Here is a 21,642-nt window from a genome sequence, read left to right as displayed (position 1 = left end):
ATCCTTCAATTCCAACACATCTCTGTGAAGCCAATAAAATAGTAGCCCTGCAGGTGTGCACACAGCTTCTCTTGTTTTTCCTACATGCTACATGCTTTTGCATAGAGGCATTCACGTGAAAGTGGAAGTGTTTGTTTTTCTGAAACCACTAATATGATGTATTTTTTTTTAATACAATTCTACTAATAAGCATTATTTTTCATGTTCCTTTGTTCAACTATCCTCTTTTAATTATTTATTTTGCATTGATTACCTTCTGTCTCTGACTTGTAAACCTGTTTGTACCCATGTCTATAGATTCTAGCTTCAGGGCCAGTTACCTTGGAAACTGTTTAAAGTGCATCTTTTTGTTTGTTCTATAATCATTGAATTGCTTTCTTTCATCTTTCATCTACTGTTCCACAAAGGCTGGTATTAGCAAACAGGCATGCTCAGCTTAATTCTTAACTATAACACACTTTCTTAGCTACTCAATGCAACACCGTACAATAGGCGTCTGCTCGTTTTCAAGTAATCATCAACTGTCTATGCTTTGTTAAGAACAAAGAATATTTAGATACTCTTTGCTGCCAATGGCTGCTTTTGCAAGCAGCAATGTTGCATAGCAGTGATAGAGAGTAATAAGACATTCTCACTCTTCAGAGAGCAGCAATCATTACTTCTTCTCTTTCCCACACACCCCTCTTTACTGTGATGTGGAAACCATCAAAGTGTATGGTGAAGAAACTTATGTACTTAATAACAATAGTTATTTTGATAATGACAGTCTTAGAATGGTATAAATGAAGTCATTTGACATTTCTCAAGAATCAGAATTCTAGTAATACTGGTACAAGGTTGTGGGTTCTTATCCTCATCTGATCTTAAATGAAATAGCTCTACTGAAATTCTTGATATGTCAGTATTAATGTTTTGGTTCTGTCTCGATATCTCTCTACTTTACTATCATATTCAACCTATCTCGAAAATCTTGACAAAAGCAGCAGTACTGATATTTTACTCTGAGAGTGGCAGGTAAGTGGAAAGATGTTTACAAACAAAGTCAGGTAAGCAAAGAGAATTTCTTTCTTTGTTAGAGTAAGGCTCAAATTGAATGTGCAAGTGTGAGCTTCACCTGTACACCTTTAGTTTTATAACCAAATAAATTTTGTTACATTCTCTGAATATTTAGACATTATTTATAAGCATTGACACAGGTACTTAAGCTTTATCAAGAATGTAAGAAATGTGCTCTTTACTCCAGGGAGAGTAAATTGGTCGTAAGTGCTTGCTGCTGTGGAGGCACACCATATTTGTTTCTGGCTCTCCCTTTCCACCACTTTCCTCATCATATTAAATTAGAATAACGAACAAAGTTCTAATTCTTTTCCTTATCTGAACAACAAATTGTGTTATGTCAGTGTTTTTTGTTAGAACAGATTGTATCTTGATCTATTCACTGAAATTAGAATCCAGAAAATCTTAAGAATTGTATTGCAAAGCTGCAGCATCTTCTACTGCAAGTGTTCTAGATCCAAAATGCCTAACTCTTTACTTATCTCTTCCAGAAAATATCAGAGGCTCAAGAGAAGTTGCTATATAGAAAGTGCTATATCTGTCAAGTGTGATTATTTAGTCAAATTCAATTCCTAATCTAGGATCTGTGAGAAAAACATAAAACCATAGGTACATGCATATGTATATATGTGTGCATACAAACACAGAGCAAGGGATGATCTATATCTGTATATAAAGATATATGGAGAAATACATTTTTCCTAAGGACTAAGGAGTGTCTCATTTGGGGATTTGAACTAGTAGAGGTATTGCAATAAAGGAAAGGTATTCTCCAAATTCAATGAGGTTTGCTATGTTTTTATGCTGTATTTAAAGCTGTAAAGTTTACCTCTTTAATGGGAAGAAACAGTGGTTCTGAATGTCAAGGACCTCTTTACATGAATGCCACTTGTGACTTTAAGGTAGGGTTGTTGACAAAGAGAGATGAAGAAAGGGAAAATGAAGATTTTAGTTTCTTGGCAATTGATTGTCTGAAATTAAGTAATGTTTTAGAGAAAAGAAAAAGGCTTTGTCCTGGTTCATTAGAAAGGATTTTAAGGGCTATATGACAACAGTATACTGATTGTAATTTTGCTCCAATTTTCTTGCCCTGAAGAAATATTTTAGATACCAAAACATTTTCCTTACCCTGAATTTCTGACAGTCAAAACCTTAATTGTCATGGAAAGACTATTTGGAAGAAAATGCAAACCAAACAAAATACTCCAGGTTAATTGGAATATTTCACAAACACAGTTTCATAGCATCAGTGAGCAACAAATGTTCACAAACTCTTGTTTCAGTAACCACAATTATTTTCTAGGAGTTCTAAGCCTTCTTTCAACCTTTTTTCAGTTTCTGAGTGCCTAACTCTTTTTCTTGTTTCTGATGGTATTTTTTCAGCTGTAGCACAAGAAAGACAGGGACCTTTTAGAGTGGGTTCAGAGGAGGGCCACAAAAATGATCAGAAGGCTTGAATACCTCTCCTGTGAAGAAAGGTTGAGAGAGCAGGGGTTGTTTAGCCTGGAAAAGAGAAGGTTCTGAGGAGACCTCAAGTGTGGCCTTTCAATACTCAAAGGGAGCACATAAGAAAAACAGAGAGATGTTTTACCAGGGCTTTGGACACAAGGAAGAAATTATTCACAATGAGGGTGGTGAGGCAGTGAAATAGATTGCCCAGGGAATCTGTGGATGGCCCAATGCTGGAAGGGTTCAAGGTCATTCTGGATGGAGCTTTGAGCAACCTGGTCCAGTGAAAAATGTCGCTGCCCCTGGCAGGAAGTTTGAACTAGATATTCTCAGAAGGTCTCTTCCAACCCAAAACATTCTATGGTTCTATGAGTGAATGAGAGCTGCTTCATCAATCTGCTATAATATTTTCATCCAATTTGCACCATAGATTCAAGAATTGAAGGCTGTTATAGGGCATGATTTGCTAATACCAATGATTTTCTTTATTGAATAAGTATTTTATGAATTACTGAAGCATTTACCAGAGAATAGAATTATAGTCAATGCCATTCAATCAAGAACCCTAAGCATAATCTGGAAAGACTAGCAGAAATATGGCTTGTGTGAGTGTCATGTCAAAATGTCCATAATATCCAAGTTTGAGTGTTCAGAAAAAAAGTATCTTTTATTTCTCAGTGATGTTTATTTGTGACCATTGTTTGCACTCCATTCCGAACTAGCAAGCTTAGGCTGGGTTTCTGTCAAGCATCTCTGATCTAGGCATAAATTTTTTATTTTCTGTTGGAAAAAATCTTGTCCTCCACATACAGCTCCTCACAAATATAGAATAATTATAGAAATTTTCTTTTTAAAACATTGGTATCTATACCAACTTTATATATTTGGTACTATATATATGCAAATAATGTTTGAAACATAACATACGGGTCTTCCATTTATTTTAAATGGTAATTTTAAAGAGACAAAATTTCCAACAAGTGTTTGAAATTTTAGTTTTCTTTCAGAAAATCAAGGTCCTGAGACTTCAGAAATAAGTATAAATTAATTTATTTAGACACAAATATTAAAAGAGCAATAGCTTTAGTATAGATTTCTGAATGATTATTAAAATTGGGAGAACTAAATAAAAATAAATTATAGTTTGCAGGATATTTAAGCAACATCCTTAAAAAAAAGATGTTTTCAGTGAGTTGGTGTATTTTGTACCCATTGATAAGTGTGATTTGCTAGCTTTTACTAGTCATGTCTTTCTCAACCCTGCATATTTCTTCTAATGTATAATAAAAACAAATAAGTAGACTAACTTATAACCTGTATTTTGGTCTAGGACAGCTGTGTAGACAGTGGGAAACTAACTTAATCATTGTCTTCAAGGAGTTCAAACTGTTGATCTCAAAGACAAGTAAATTTATGCATGAGCTTGTGTTAGTTCTTTCTCCATCATTTCATACTCCAAGTAAATGGGATGCCTGAAATCCAGAAGAAAAGGTACTGCACTGCAGCAGGTATTTCGTATTGTTTAGATAAAGTCTGTTTAAAGGGGGAGAAAATAAGACTGCCGTAAGCCTCTTCACGGCTTCCAGTATGAAATAAATTTGTACATATCAAAAAAGACTGAAAGAAGGTAAAAAAAAAAGCAAAGTGGAAAAATAACCTGGTCAAAGCAAATGCTTAACACATCTAAGCATTAATTATACTACACGTGAGTGAAGGTCAAAACAGTTGAGGTGAACAAAGAGTATTTTAGTGCAGGCAAATGGAAAAAACCCACTAAGCTAGTGACTGAAAACAGATTGAATTTTTTTAAGCGAGACATAAAAGTCACAAAATCAGATTCTGATTGCTAAGGCACGGTAAGCAAACATTAGTGAATTCTTGATAAAGCTTTCTAAGACAAGAATTCAGGACTGGAATATCGAGATAAACTTTTTTTTTTTTTTTCCCTAACCAATACGAAGAAAGATAAGGAAAATTCCAGAGGAAGATTAAACAAAGTTACGAAAACCTGAACAAAGAACATGAGCATCGTAAGACCAATTTTAGTAACTTTGCTACAGGAAAAAAAGAAAGAAAAAGAAAAATTTGTCAAATACTAGCTTTTACTCATGTATTGGGAGCAACAGGGGTACTATTTTGTCTTCTCAAAATGTTAGCAATCTAACATCTGTAAATTGTATAGAAGGTGGAATTAAAATAAAAAACAACAGAGTCTCAAGCAAAGTCATTATACCTAACAAGAAAACAGTACAGTGATGGAGATAAATGGAGATAAATGTTGACTTTTTATACTTGAAGTTGTAGGCAGAATGGGTACATAAACATGATGTCTCTTCAGTATAGCAGAAGTCCACTTTTTGTTTCCAGAACATTATAAGTAGTATAAAGAGAGTTTTCCTATAGTGTACTTTAAAAGTCTTTATAGGCTTTAGAGGAGAGATCAACACAAGGAAAGGACAAGAGATTGTCCTTATATGTATTTGGTGGAAAGTGTCTATCTAGTCTAGTATGGACCAGATAAGTGGAGAGTGAGAAGGACCTAAAGCTGGTTTAAGTGCCAGGCTCAAAGGGTTGTTATGAACATCTTGAAGTCCAGCTGGAGATTAGACACAAACAGTATGCCCCAAGGGTCAATACTTGGTCCCGTACAGGCTCATTCAAGGTAAATTAATTTCTTATTTTGCTTTGCTTGTGTGTGTGGCGTTTGTTTCACTTATTAAACTGTCTATCTGAGCCAAAGAAGTTTACTCAGTTTTACTCTTCCATTTTTCTCCCCCATCCCAAGCAGGGGGAATGAGCAAACAGCTGTGTGAAGCTTAGCTGCTGGCTAGGGTTAAACCACGATAGACTTATAATTTGCTTAACTTTTTTTCTGAGCCTAGTAAAGAATGAAATACAAGTCCCATTAGGATAATAGTTAATAGCAGGCAAAACCAGAAGAATCATGCTGTATGATTATGCAATCTTAAAACGAGCAAATTAGCAGGTTACTGGGATTTTCTTAATTCTTGGTTTTTACTGAAAATGAAAAAAAATCAAACGGGGACTAATTGTAATGAAAAGAAAGTGCTATCATTATGGGACTCTAGCTTATATATATATTTTTATTTGGTTAATGTTTCTTCAGATTTAAGAACTTCTGAGTTAGCTGTTTGGATTTAAAGAGCTCTTTGGATTTAAAGATTTTAAGGAGAAAAAGTGGCATGGGTACAATACTATCTGGTTATTATCCATTTTCCTAGGATAAAGTTAGTTATAGAATGTTTGCTATTAAAAAATAAAATAAAATACTAGAATTGCGGCAAATAATGTCATAACCTGAATGAATAGAGAGTGCTAATTGACAGATACTATCACATCTGTCATGATGAATATGAATTTACTCTTCCCAGAGATCTTCAGTAACTAGCACCTTCCTGGAAGTTTCAGTGCAACTTTGTCAGATAAATTTAAATCAGAATATAAGACTATAAATGCAAAATAATAAGATTGTAGTACTTGCTCCCATTTCAGAAATGACATTAAATGCATAGTGTTGGTACACAATACTGAATACAGCTATTGCTAAGATGAAATAATAACAGTTGATTAGGGTCTTATGACTAAAGTTAAAAGATGTTTATGGAGCTGTGCACTTTAAAACAGGTCATTTTTCGTTATTAATTTTATTGCTGACAGATAATGTTTATAAATTACCTGCAGCTGTTTATTGTAAATTGAGCTAGTGATGTATCAGTCCAAGTGCTGACCCAAGTCCTCATTAGAAAAACCTATTATGTTAATTGATACCATTTTTTAACAACCTCAGGAGATGATCAATATCCAAAGGAGATGAAACTATTCCCTTATTTCCCAAGAAAGTTTCATGCACTTTATCATGTTGAATCTGCTTGTATTGTCACTGCTTTGGCTGCTCTTCTTCTTGGACTATACCAAGAAATCAGGTTTGCAGTGTTGTTGCAACACCTTTCCCAAAACAATGGCTCTCAAACTCATAGGTGATCTCTGCAATCCTATCTGCAAGTATTGAAGGGTCACCCGAAACAATAAAACCACAATAACACATTGACAATGGCATCAGTAACATGTGCCAAAATACAATAACAAGCACTATCTGTGTAAATGTTAATTTTTGTCAAACCACATGGAAACTACAGAAATGTAAGTGGTATGATATAAAAATATAATAAATTCTATTAGTTTTCTGTGCTTTCACTTTACTTTTGTTGCCACTGTTTTCAGTCTTTCATGACACATATGAACAGGAGAATATGAAGTTAGTCACAGGTAATGATATTAAATTTTACTATAGTAATTTATTACATATTTAGTTATTATTCATTGAATATTTTTTAAATAATTATTTATAAATTATTTTCCATAAAATTCCCTACAATGGAGTTTTCTGACTTTTCACAAACTGTTTAACTAAAACAAAACGGGAAATAAGGTCAAAGACAATAGTTCTAGCTCTTACTATTTGAAACCGCTCAGCAGTATAATTTGATAACATTCTTAAAAGGTTGGCTTGTTTCAGTAAGCAGATTAACAAATATATTTATATAAATTTAGCTAAATTTAACTGGATGGATGTTCAAATGTCATAAAAACTGTGTTTGCCGTTATTTTCTTTTTTTTTTTTCTGAATGAATAGCAGAATTACTTTTTTATGTCCAACTGATCAAATTACTGACAATTTGACAGGGGAAATGCTGTACTGTCAGTATATAATGTCAAATATATACTCTTGATTGTATTTCAGAATTCAGATGACACTTGTCAGGGAGTAAATATTTCAAGCCATTTTTGAAGCCTTTTGTTGTTGATATAAAATTCTGTGCAGCCCCCAAAATTCACAGATAATGAAGTGTAATTGTACCATGTCTAACTATAAATACATAAATGTAAATCAATAATTTAGTCAATAGTAAAAGCCTTCTACTGTGTGAATTAGTAGAAATTTTTAGTTAGAAATCTTAAAATATCATTAAGTCATCTTATGGTGTGATCTTGCTCAGTACCACAGGAAATCTTTATGCCAGCTCAGGAATTCTCTGTAAAAAATCTGAATTCTTCAAAATAAAAGATTTCCATGGTTAAGTTTTTATTTTCATTATTGTCTTCATGCCTGTCAAAATTGAGATGAAATTTTGATTTCTCTTATTTTTTTTTCCTGCCATTCTGTCTACTTTGTTCCTAATACTTTATTATGTAATGTTTTTTGAAACTTGATTTCACATTTTCTTATTCGACTTTTCATTGCAATTCAGTGTGTCTGCAATTGCTGACATACCAAAATTTTTTGGAAGACAAAAAAAAAAAAAAAAAAAAAAAAAAAAAAAAATCAGATTTTTCTCTTTTTTTTTTTTTTTCAATATGAAATGTTTAATAGGCTTTGAAGGACTTCCAGCTTTTGAGGAAAATAAGACAAGTACTTAGCAGTTATATTCTTCCCTTCATCTTCAGCAACCATTTTGAAAAGTTTGTTTGTCTTTTACAGTATCATTTCATCCCAAATCTTTAAGCCTTTTTTTAACCTCTCCATTATGTAATGTCATGTTATACTGCTTATGTTTTCCAGTATGTTGTTCAGGAAAGTACAAGAGTTTCAAGATAAAATGGCCAGAATTTTTCCAAGACCTGACAGATTTGCTAACAGAAAAACAGTTCTGATCAGCGTCCTACCACACCTCTATACCTTTGAAATGAACCACATATGGCATCAATCCTGTTTGCCTGAATTAACTCCAATTTTCTAGTGACCAAGATCAGGCGAGTGCAGAGAGAGACTCAGCTGTTCTTAGCTAGCACATATGGTCCAGTGTTTTTAGTAATTTACTTACTATAATAAAAAAGTACTGAATGCTGAAACCAAATCCCACTGCAGAACACCTCAGTGGTGGCTTATGCTAATATATAGCTGTCAAATATTTTACATAAGAGCTCTTTAGTAAAGAAATACTTGAAATTTTTTGTTATTTTGGATGTTCAGAGTTTTGTCAGGTCTGGCAACAGAACTGATGGGGGAATTTATTGGGGGAAAAAAGCCACCAATCAGTCTGTTTCACTAGACTCATTTTGATGACTATCATTACAGGAAACAAGTAATGCTAATGCTGCTACTTGACAGGTGCCAAAAAAGTGACAATGGAACTTCTGCTAAGTTTTTAAAATCTGTGAAGATAATGAAACAATATTTATTCCTAACTGTTTGCGGCAAAAAAATAGCAAATAATAGTTAGTGGGCTTTCCATCTCTTCTCCTCATTCAAAGAGCTCTTGAAAGTAATTAGTTTGATTTCTAATGCTGCCTGATGAATTTCTTTTAAAACACAACAGCAATGGAACATTCTGGGCATAGAGCATATTAATTTTGCTTTGAACATTGCAAAAACATCTTCCATGCCAGTATAGATGCTGTGAGAATACAATTGTTAAAATCACGGTGTTGTGACATATTCTTACTCTATTAAGGCAAATATTTAAAGTAGTGTTTGTGAAATTCATGTGTGGTTCCAATGACAAAACCACACACTCACTGCTTTTGAAAAAGGAGCTTGCTTCCAGACAGAGTGAAAATGAAGAGTGGGGGTTTTGTCCTGCAGTTAGTATCTGAGAACAGGCAGAGTGAGCAGAATTGGATTTATCTTCACAGAACATGCAGAATATAGGATCTGCTTTAAAAACAGATTAAATTTGCTTAGTGTCTTATTCCTACTTATAAAGGAAAAAACCCACAGAAGTGTGAGAAATACCACACTTATCATCTGCCACAGCATTTTACAGAAAGAACTATTGTGACATTAGTTATGATTTGGTCGAGGATTATAAATCATTGCGGTATAAAAGGCAAGGAAGTTTTCTGAAATCCATTAGTGATTTTTGAGCTATAATATCCTTACTTGTTTCCAGCTCAAAGCTGATAGTGAAAACTTACTTATTTCAACAGCATTAGGGTTTGGGGTTTTGTAACCATGACTTACTCTAAATATTTAGTGTTTGTTCAAAAATCTGTTTTGTAAAACAAAAAGCACAATCAGGGCAAGAGTAAAAATGTCTTTCTCTGAGTACTACATTTTCCATTCCTTGTAGCTCTGTTCTTGGCAGAAACACCTTTCCTACCTTTTTTCATTTGTGCTCTATGGACCATGAAAACAGCCATTATGGAGGAGAGAACGCTGTATGCATTGGTTTTATTGTATTTATGCTGACATAACCAAATCTAAATCAGCTGGTTCACTTCAGGGTTTTCAAGCCTCAGTAGTTAAGAAAAAATAGAGGCAGAGGGAGAGCAGAGAAGAAATTTCCTGAAGTCAGAGGGCCAAAGTCAGTGAGACCAGTCTGATGAAAAGGAAAGTGTCTTTTCTACATTCTTTGATGACTGAGAAAAAGACTGTCTCATAGTTCTAGAAGACAATTAAAAAAATACAGTACTATAAATGTGATTTTTATAACTAGTTCCTAATCTGATCAGAAAATCTAAAGATATCAGAAGTTTTAACACAGTCTGTCTGTTGAGTGATAGAGGACAGTTAAGCTGATTTAAGTCTGGCCTACTGTCCACCACTGGTGGAGAAATGCATGGTATTTTCAGTACACTTTAGATGCTAGTGATTAGCAAAGTGCTCTATAAAAGCTATGCCTTCACCTCTAACAATGACTCAAAACTGTGGAGACTTTGGAATGCCTATCGTATTGTACTATATTATAGAGGCATCAGGTGCAGATATGCAATTAAGACCAAATTGTGTTTTACACATAATGTGGTCAGCTATGTCAAAATCAGTAAATATATTGTTTCTGCTGGCTGAAAAAAACAGCATTTACTTTTGGAGTGTACAATTAGCTATGGCTTACTGGAAACTGAGAATTGTTTTGTCATTATAACAAATTTAAATGGTTTATTTAAAACAAAATATCTGGAAATAAGGCAGGTAGTGATACTGTGTAAAGGTGAAAAACTACTAAAATATGATATCTTTAATTCTGATTCTTGTAGTGGATTCTGATATTGATCATTATTTGCATATATTGCTGTTTAGCTCAGAAGTCCCAATAACGGACCATCATTGTCCACTTCAGAAACGTTGAGAGGTTTGGAGAAAAAAATACCTATTTTAAATAATTCTGATTCATGTTAAGAACTGGAAGAGGAGGGTCAGTGTACACTGATACAAATTACAGAAAGTACAAAAAAATGCACAACAGAATGAACACATCATCTGTCATTGATAGATACCTGAACACTAGAACTCAGCCTTTACAAGTTTTCAGTTGGTGACAGTTCAGGACAGCGAGCATGCTATTTATGTTTATTTACAATTTATTTTTAATTATGCAAGTGTTCAAAGTCTTTCAGTCAACCTTAGTTTTGAATTTTCCTGTATTTATAATGCTTGAGGACAATTGAAGTATTCCTAAAACTGTCTTTACCTTAGGCTAAATTTGAAATGTATTAATTAACTTTTTTTATCTCTCTATTAATGGTACTAATCATCTGTTGCCTAAAATACCAGAGACATATCCCAAATGTGTTAGAACAGCTATGAATCATAAAAGGATCATTTATAATGTTTGCTTCACCTAAATTTGACACCTAGCCACCTTATGTTTAGAAAAAAATCTTGAGATAAATTAGTGCTTTCGCCATTATTAACAACATCAGAAGTAAAAAAAAAAAAAAAAAAAAAAAAGTCACACTTACTTACAGAAAAGAATAAGGAATGAATAAATTAAACGTATTATATGGACAGTTAAGCTTGGATTTCCATAATGGTGTTCAGGATTTTCAAGGGGTCATGTATGAAGCAATTGAGATGAGTTGACTTGAGCATCAAAGGACTGAAGGGTAATAAAGATAGGAAAAAACATTTCCCTTGTTAATAGCAGGGTTGCCTTTGGCTTAATTTATAAACTACATAAGCTCACAGTGGTTTTGGGATTTTAGTTGTTTAGTTGGTTTATTGGTTGATTGGTCTGTTTTCCCCAAACAGGAAAGTATGTGTTTTGGTTTGCTTTCTTGAACTTGCTTAACATCAAATTTGAAGAGCCTCCAGAAACACTTTTTGTATGTAACTTCATACTGATTAAGAATCATAGAAATCAATGAAAACTCTACGTTGGAAGGAACCTTTAGAGACCAATTCCTCTCGTTGGAGGAGATCTGTTTTCCTAATTGAAAGCAAGGTCTTAAACTATCTTATTTGGGGCCCTGTCAAGCTGTCTCAAATATTTCCAGTAAGCTTATTCCACTACCTCTTTGAGCTACCTGTTCCAATGCTTAAGTTGTTGACACAGTGAAGAACTTCTTTCTTATAACAACACAGAGTTTCCCTTCAGAAACTCGGGCCATTGCCTCTTATCCTGTCACCATGAATCCTAGTGAAGAGAGTACATTCAACTTCTCTCTAATCTTCTGTTTAGGTAGTGGAAGAATGTGATTAGAATCTGTGTAAGCCTTTCATTCTAGGTTGAACAACACCATTTCCATCAATCCTTCTTGATAAGTTAAGATCATACAATCATAGAATAGTTTGGGTTGGAAAGGACCTTAAGACCATCTAGTTCCAACCCCCCTGCCATGGACAGGAACACCTTCCACTAAACCATGTCACCTAAGGCTCTGTCCAACCTGGCCTTAAACACTGCCAGGGATGGAGCATTCACAACGTCCTTGGGCAACCCATTCCAGTGCCTCACCATCCTCACAGGAAAGAACTTCCTCCTTATATCCAATCTAAACTTCCCCTGTTTAAGTTTGAACCCATTACCTCTTGTCCTATCACTACAGTTCCTAATGAAGAGTCCCTCCCAGCATCCTTATAGGTCTCCTTCAGATATTGGAAGGCTGCTATGAGGTCTCCACGCAGCATTCTCTTCTCCAGGCTGAACAGCCCCAACTTTCTCAGCCTGTCTTCATACGGGAGGTGCTCCAGTCCCCTGATCATCCTCGTGGCCCTCCTCTGGACTTGTTCCAACAGTTCCATGTCCTTTTTATGTTGAGGACACCAGAACTGCACACAATACTCCAAATGAGGTCTCACGAGAGCAGAGTAGAGGGGCAAAATCATCTCCTTTGACATGCTGTTCGTGCTCCTTTTGACGCAGCCCAGGATATGGATGGCTTTCTGGGCTGTAAGCGCACACTGCTGGCTCATGTTCAGTTTCTCATGGACCAACACCCCCAAGTCCTTCTTCTCAGGGCTGCTCTGAATCTCTTCTCTGCCCAACCTGTAGCTGTGCCTGGGATTGCTCCTATCCAGGCATAGGACCTTGCATTTAGCATGGTTAAACTTCATCAGGTTGGCATCAGCCCACCTCACAAGTGTGTTGAGGTCCCTCTGGATGGCATTCCTTCCCTCCAGCGTATCAACCGAACCACACAGCTTAGTGTCATCAGCAAACTTGCTGAGAGCACGCTCAATCCCACTATCCATGTCACTGACAAAGATGTTGAACAAGACCTCCAACCCTCTGATCACCTTGGTGGACACTCTCCAATTTTAACATCTCTCTTGAAACTGCAGAACCAAAAATGGACAAGATGTTCCTACTGTGGCTTGACAAGTGCCAAGTATTGTGGATTAATCATATCCCTTGTTCTGTTTGTTATGTACATTCTTGCTGATACGGACTGCAGTTTGTTTTCCTGCTGAAAGTGTGGGCTGCTTGTTTATACTCAGCTTGCTGTCCTGTTGGGTCCATAAATTCTTTTCAGCCAAGATACACTCCTGATCGTCATTTCCCAGCCAGTATGGATGTTTGGGATTACTTTCCCCTTGGACAGACTTTGCATTTATCTTTGTTAAACCTTATGCAATTCCTGTTATTGTAATTTTCCAGCCTCTTTCTGCATGGTAGCTCTTTCTTCCAATATGTCTACCTCTCCTCCCTATTTAGTGTCTTCCACAGACTTGGTAAGGGTGCCTTCAATACCATTTTCCAAACTGTTTAAAAATATTTTGAAGGCCTAGGGCTGACTCCTGAGCCATTTCCACTCATGGCAAGATGTCAGTCTGGCCTTGAGCTATTAACTACCACCTTTAAAGTTTAACATCTCAGCCGTTTCTCCACTTGTAAGTGCTCCATCTGTGCAGTCCATATCCTACCAGCTTGTCATAAAGGATGTTGGGAGAGACCTTGAGGAATATTTGGCACCTTGCTAAGGCTCATATAGATGTGTCTTTATGAATGCATTTTTCATATGTCATTCTTTTTGTCTGTGCAAACACATAAGTAGTGAGCTTGGTGAAGTAATTCCAAAGTGACATTTCATAGTCTGTGTATTACAGAAGATCAGAATAAATATATGTAATTGTTCCTCTGGCCTTAGAAGAATCCACAGATCTAACAACTTCAAGAAAAGTGGCCTCTGTCCACTAAGAATGCAATGCTCAGGGCTATAGAAGCCACATGGCTGTTGTAGGGAGTGTCATAAATGGAAAATAATGAAATCAGATTGGTAGTCTTGACTCTTTAAGGGGATGTGACATACCAATTGTCATTGTTTAATTCCTGTGTGGTGGAGAATGCTTTCATAGAATATATAACAACTGGGCTTCTGATTTTTTTTTTTTTTTTGTTTTACTTGGGTTTTTTTTTCCCAAATTTAATCAATTGCCTTTAATTACCTTTGTTACTATACCTTCATGTGACTTTAACTGTTGCATGGGTGAAAGCAAAGCTGGGCCATGACACTCAAGTGCTTTTATAAACCAGGAAAGAAGTTGGATGCTATCACTGCCATAAAAGTCTCCATTGATGGATGTGTGTTTTTTTTTTTTTTTGTAGAAAAATGTCAGAATTTGTCTGGCACATTTTTACTGTGCATTTATCCACTCTTTGTTGTATCATGAGGTCTGCTTCCCTGTCCATTGATCCTTGTTTATTCTGGCATTCTTTCAACATGCTGATGTTTTTCTAACCTTGTGGTCCAGAGTCTTGCTACTCAGATATGTCTTTACTAGCCAGTTCTTTGCAATAGGGTTGTAACACATTGCTAACGATTCTTTCTGTTTCCAGTCTCAAATTTAGTCATAGCATTATACTAATTTAGAGCCTTTGAAATGCTTCCTTTTGTGATCCCTGACATGCACAGTCATTTTCCAATGATATTTAATTTATGAATGCTGAGTATGTCACTGACAGTATCCTCTGAATGTCATTGTGACAGCTCAAATTTTGTGCACCATGTAGACAAGTTTCTTCATTTCTTTAGCCTTTTCATTTCTATCTTTCCTTCTAGTGGTTGTTTTTGTTTTGTTTTGTTTTGTTTTTAATTCCAGTGAAATTTAAATGTGGAAAAGCATAAGAAGTTTTCTTACTTCTTTCCACTGTCTTCTGCATTACTGAGGGAACACAAGCATGATAAATCATGTCACCACAAGTTATCTTATACAGACATAATTTCTGGTTGATTTCATTTAGGCTGTATCTGCAGACTGATTGCCAGTTAAATAAAGCAATATGGTAAAATAACACAGATAAAATAATACACTTAATTTATGGACTATATAAGTTGATTAACCAGATTGATTTGCACACAGTGAAAGAAGATGAAAACGTAATGTAAATTGCAGCATCTGCTTCTATCTGTATGAATGACATAATCATGGCCGAAAGAAACAATATGTACATATTGGAGTGTCAGTCTCTTTAGTTCAATGTCAAATGGGCTTCTGATGCTTTGATTGTTCTGGTTTCTTGATTTTAGTCACGTTTGTCTGCTGAATAGCTTGCCAAACACAGAGGAAATCCACTTGTGGTTCTATTTTCCTGACTCAAATGTTAGGGTTTTTTTTTTTTAGATAAAACATTCTTTGTTGTACATAAAACAAATCCCAGAACGTCTACTATATACTTTTTTTTAGTAAGAATTTCTAAATAGTAGAATTCAAGGGTCACAAGCAGATGGGCTGTTTTCCTTCGTCTCATTTCAGTCTTTTAGCTTTTAAAGGAAGAAAGCACTGCAAAGACATTGTATCGTTCTGCCCATATAAGGAAACTAAGAGATCACTATGCACTTATCAGCTTCACAGCTGTGAGCCATGTACACTGATGTTTGAGGTTCTGTGTTGTCTTCTACAGTCTTACTAATCATACGTAGCCTTTTTTACTTTTTTGTTGTTGTCTTAGTAATTCCAGTAAGCAAGCTATCCTGTGAAGGTGCTTTCTCTGATTTTGTTGTTGACCTTTGTTCCCTCCTTTTCAGCAGTAGCTGTGGCTTCATCCTAGCTAATTCAGTTATTGTTATATGAGCACTCTGTCCTTCTGAGGATATAGTATATTTTCACGTGCTCTAATGCTTCAGTAGAGAGCAAGCCCTTCCCTTGCTAACATGTTTTCAACCTGGAATTAGTTTTCGTTTTCAATAAAAATATAGAAATGCAGTTTCTGTATTTGAATGTAATCTGAATTACAGTTCAATCTTTATTTTCTATTATAGTTCATTTGGCTTTTTCCTTTTTTTTTTTTCTTTCCTCAACATCTATCATAGAATCATAGAATGGTTAGGGTTGGAAACGACCTTAAGATCATCTAGTTCCACCCTCCTCACCCCCTGCAATGGGCAGAGATACCTCACACTAGACCAAGTCACTCAAAACTCTCTTCAGCCTGGCCTTGAACACCACCAGGGATGGAGCATTTACCACTTCTTTGGGCAACCTGTTCCAGTGCCTCACCACCCTCATGTTAAAGAACTTCTTTGCATCCAACCTGAATTTCCCATATCTACAATTTCCTAAATATTTTTTCTCTGCCAATTTTTCACATTGCTCATTATTTATAATGGCTAAAATGTTTTCTTTTTTATTGGGTTGCAGATTATATGTCAAAAGACTTGAATATATGTTATTGGTAAAATTTTTTGAATATTGAAAACCATTAATTTTTCACCCTTTCTGTATTACACAGCAGTATAGATTTCTACAGAGCTGATGTTCATTGCTTAAAATATCTTATGGTACAGTGCAGTATTAAATGTTAGCAAGAATTACTTGATTTACAAAACAAACCCTGTGTGGAGAAAACATATCTCTTTGGTCTTCTCTATTCTATGCATTCACACTATATGCTGACGAAGAATAATTTCCCCTTTCATTGTTACTAAAATCTTGTGCCATCAGCCACAGACTATGTTCGGTACAGTAACAATGTGTTCATGTGGAGTCCTAAGGGTCTTCAATTCTGTTAGCATTGACACTAGAGTTGGTTCAAATGCTTGATTTGCTAACTTCTCAGGGAGAGTGAAATAACTCTTGGATTGTATCATGACGGGGAGACAAAGTCATCTTTTTTCTAAAAAAAATGTTCATTTTATTCCACATACACTGCTAATTTTCCTTTGCACAGAATTTATGGCTGTCAATGAGCTGAACTTCAGAAAGATTTGTAGTGTCAATCTTTGTTTAGAGTCTCCACCAGAGCTGATGGCAGAGTTATGTTTAAGGCTGACATTAAAAAATTCAAGACTCCCTAAAAAGTTAGATTATTCTAATTCTCATGCTTTATTTCCACATTTGATTTACTAGGCAAGATTTAACATTACTGAACATTTTCTGATACATCTTGAGTTTGAATCGTATGAAACAAAGGGGCAAATATAATGTAGAATGTTTAGGACTTCCAATGTTTTCAGTTTATCCAGTGGTTATGATCTCTTAAGCACTGTGTTTTGCAAAGATGAAGGAAGGTAATATCTTTTTTTAAAGAAGCTGAGGTGAAAAACTTAAGTGACTTCTTTGTAGATGCTCAGCATCACTTTGTGCTGAACTGTTGTCTTCTTTGTCCCAAACTACTGTCTCTCTCTTCCTATCAGAACAGTTCTTTGCATTCTGGGAATATTAAAGCAGAAAACACATATTTATTTTTAGGACTTTTAGTAGTCAGTTTCTGGATGGCAAGCTAGAATTAGTGTGACCAGGCTGTGATACTCTCTCTGCTGCTTTCTCCCTCACAGCTGTTTTCTTCATAAACTGCCATCTGTAAATGCTTTAATTGCTTCAGGTTGCCACAGTGTGTAGGTTTCCAGAATTGCTCAGGAATACCTGAGTGATTGAAGTAAGAGTGAAGATTTCAAATGTGCCAGAATCCACAGATTCTCCTATAACACTTACCAACATTGTTGATGGCTACAGTAAAATACTTAACAGTTTTCCACTGACTTCAAATACTCGTAGGTCTTCATCCTACATAAAATGATATCAACAGTAAAAAACAGATAAACAACAGATATTGCACATTTTCTTGACCATCTGTCTAGATGCTTTGATTTACACAAACAAAATGAGAGGTACAGATTAGATTAAATGCACACGTACTCTTAAAAGAAAGCCTTAGTAAGACCTGACATGTAGTAAAATACAATAAGAGAACAAGATCCAAACTGAGTATTTTCTTTCACTCTTATAAGCATATTATTCTTACTCATGTTGCATCTAATATTTGTCTTTCAGAAATCCAAAATCTCCACTTATGACAAGATGTGGGCTTTCATGAGTAGCAGGAGGCAGTCAGTACTTGTCAAAAGTAATGAAGAAGGCATCCAGCGTGTGCTTACCTCTGATTATGCATTCTTAATGGAGTCGACAACAATTGAGTTTGTCACACAGCGGAACTGTAACCTAACACAGATTGGAGGCCTGATAGACTCAAAAGGTTATGGCGTTGGAACTCCCATGGGTAGGTGATATGCCAACTGTTTGTGTTTTGTTCATTAATCTTAGTTGCTGCAGTAGCCTTGAAAAGCTCCAATACATTGTTGCTTTCTCTACATTGCTAATGTTTTTTCTTGTCCTTTTTTTCCCACCTGGGCAAAGTATTATGTATTTTATCAATATTTATGGTTTTTATAAACATAAAAATAATTACTTTATAAAAATTGGCATTTTCATAAATGTTTCTCTTGAGTGGTGTCTTCCATACGTTCAACAACAACAGAAATTACTTTTCACGGTATTTTATTAAAAAGAAAAAGTTTTTAAAATGTTGCTCTCCCTCTTTAGAATATGAGGTGCTAGTAGTACAATGCTTGCAAATGGGGATGAAGCATCTCTAGTGAGAAAGCTGATCAATGAGATTCTTAAAAGAGAAGGAAAATCCACAGAAATATTGAATTAACCTTGTGGAATATAGTTTTGCAGAGCAATTCCAATCCTGTAAACATTTTCCAGGTCAGGTGTTGTACAAAACTTTAATTGAAAGATGAGAAGCCAACTATAGACATTAGTTTGGCTGGTAGAATCCACAGGATGGGATTCAGCAAGCACTGAGGTGCTGAGTTCCCATTGACTACAGTGATTTTTTTTTTTGTAAGGACACGAGCTGAGAATCTGGCTTTAAATTTCAGAATAGATGGGAATAGAAAATGGTGTGACACAAACACTTTGTCAGTAATGCACAATGATCCTACTTAATATTGCAAGACCATTCTGCTGAATTCTTTGCAAGACAAATATTTATTTTTACACTATTTTTAAGAAGAATTTATCATTTTTTGATTGATGCGAATATATTTTATGTTATTCTCAAATTGGTCTTACATTTGGTACTGATTTTATCTGTTTTAATAATCTACACTAAATCATTGTATGGGGAAATTGTGTCCAGTACTTTAAATCAAACACATGATATGGAAGATTAAGAAATAAACTTTGCTGGAATCTCTTGGATAAAGAGGTATCTAGTATTATCAAATATAGCTTTCCCTGCATGTTGTAAATATTTACTGCAACTTCACCAGCATCTTTGTAATTTTCAATTTTTCAGAATTGAAATAGACATCTGCAGAAATTATGATTCTGTTCATTCTGTCTTTCAACACTCAGTTGTTAGGAATCTAATTTCAATTTGTATATGAATATTTCTACCCTGTTCAATTGTGGCTTCTTATATTGATGAACATGCTCTGTAGACATATAAGTGCTAGAAAGGGCTGGACTTCAATCCTCCTGCTCCTTTTGTCATTTCTTATTTTCTGACATATAAAGCTTTCGCTATTTTGAGGTTTATTATGGAGGAAATTAAATAGAAATGGCAGTGTAAAATCCTTGAATAAGCTGCACGCAAAATTCTGAATCATCTGAAGCATGTCCTGGAAATCTAAGAGACAAAGAGATAGGAATCAGAAAGACCAGGCTATTTTACAAATTATTTTGGTATTGTGTAAATCAGAGAAGTATCACAAATACCAGAGAAAACAAATATAAAACAATGATAAAGCCAGAAAAAGACTTCAAAGATAGAAGTATTGGTTGTAAAGAGGCAAGGAAACAAGTATGCAAACTGTCTTTTGGTCTTTGTCCCATACTTTATTTAGCTAGAGCAGGCATTACACATTTACTATTTCTTCATTAACTTATAATATTTTCAGAGTTATTATTCAGCTTTTATTCATCTGCAAGTTTTCAAGTCATGAAAAGATTTCTAAGTCAAGAGAAATAATAATATACAAGGGGATCTGTGAGTAAGGAAATTGGAAACAACTTACTTCTTGGCATGAAGTAGTATCAGGGTTTAAAATAACAAAATAACCCTTAAAATAACAAAATACACTGATGTATTTTGGAATACCTACTTGGAATAAGTGCAAGGCAACATTCTGTGTGATATCTTTGCTGTTAAATTTATTTAATATGCCACAGATGACATCCACAGTACTTAAAAATGTACTAGAGATAGTGAATTTGAAGGGGAGGACAAAGAACAAACCGTTTGGGGTTTTAAGGATAGATCCTCTAGAGTGTTGCTTATCACCTCCAGTAGTTTTAAATGTCCCATTTCTTTATCATGAATGATAAAAATGTTTAAAATTGAGTTTGTTCTTGAATAAATCCCACTTGGGTTAAATTTACCATTTCAAGGAATTCCTAAATGTTTATTCCACACGTTTATGGTCTTATCAAACATAAATTGTAACTTTTTTCCCCAAGAAAACCTGGCCTATCCAGCAATATACATTTCATGCCCTAAAGAAACACAGTTAGTATTAATTTCCTATGGTCAACATACTGTAAAACACAGTAATATTATGTGACAAATGTTATTTTCCAGAATGAGTATTTATTAACATCATTGTTAACGTGAAGTGACCCACATGAAAGGTTAGAAATCTAGCTTCTACACACTCTATATTAAGGTCTGAATGGTTTGCAAAGCTACTTTTTACTCTCCAATTAGAAGAAACATTCAAAATCGTCTCTTGGATAAAAGCAAATCTTCATCTCTCTGGGGTGTCTTCAGGTTCTTATTTCTTTTCCAAATTCCTGTTTCTCTCCAGCATGTTAAGACATCTGGCTGCTTTCCATCTGGCTTGGATAGATTTTCAGTTGGATTTTGCCAATTGCTTCTATGTTGAACCTCGAGGACACAAATGGCTGACAAGTGTATATGTCAAACCCATTCCATATGAGCAGATCTACTGAACATGCACCTTTCAGATGATCTATACTTACATGGCAACTCAGGACTATCCTGTATATGCCAAACTAACTCTGCATGTGTGGAGATTCCTGCAAAGTAATGCCTCTGACATTTTGAAAATGAAAAATGGTAGGTGTAAGTAAACCTACAAATTTGCATATATTTCTTCTAACTCTTAAAAAATCCAAAATAGAAAGTGGTGTTTGAGAAATTTGGTGCACATAAGAAGTTAGAGATAGCCATTTCTCCGTTGTTTCTCTGCGACTGTTGAGCTGTGGAAAATTACAGAATTACATTAAAGGGGTGTTTAACCGTATAGCACTGATATTCCTGATAATATCTGATAAAGGTGAGGTAAAAATGTGAAATACACATTTTTTTACCCTTTCTTCCTGTGCAGTTACTAAAGAAAAGGGCTATTGATATTAACGATAACTGAATTGCAAAACATACGGAGATGAATATTACGAGTCTCTTCACTTTTACTAGTTTATTGAATTTTCTCTTGCTATGACCAAACTATGACTTTTCATACTAGAGCATCTCACTGTATCCCTGATCTTTACATACTAAGGGACTATCAAAATACCCTGACAAATGCTGAAAAAGGTTTGAGGTTCAGATTTTTATTAGTTGCCTGTTAACTGTTAACCTAAAAACTGTAAAAAAAAAAGAAGTGCATTCCCCCAACTACATAGAAACTCTTCAATGTACATAG

The 21,642-nt window shown here is 35.0% G+C and overlaps 1 protein-coding gene across 1 annotated transcript in view; it reads left to right on the top strand.

The window, feature by feature from the left end:
- GRIK2 (glutamate ionotropic receptor kainate type subunit 2) overlaps window positions 1-21,642 on the top strand; it is a gene marked incomplete at its 5' end in the record, with an annotated part of 415,974 nt that overhangs the window by 362,450 nt on the left and 31,882 nt on the right. Inside the window, one exon of the mRNA XM_080616090.1 lies at window positions 17,960-18,185. Within this exon, the coding sequence (XP_080472216.1) occupies window positions 17,960-18,185 (226 nt within the window). The remainder of the gene's footprint in view (window positions 1-17,959; window positions 18,186-21,642) is intronic.

The sequence above is a fragment of the Psittacula echo genome (assembly GCF_963264785.1).
Source record: "Psittacula echo genome assembly, chromosome: 4".
In the NCBI taxonomy this organism is placed as follows: Eukaryota; Metazoa; Chordata; class Aves; order Psittaciformes; family Psittacidae; genus Psittacula; species Psittacula echo.
Note: the sequence above shows the minus strand (reverse complement) of the source record. Positions and strands in the feature narration are given on the sequence as shown.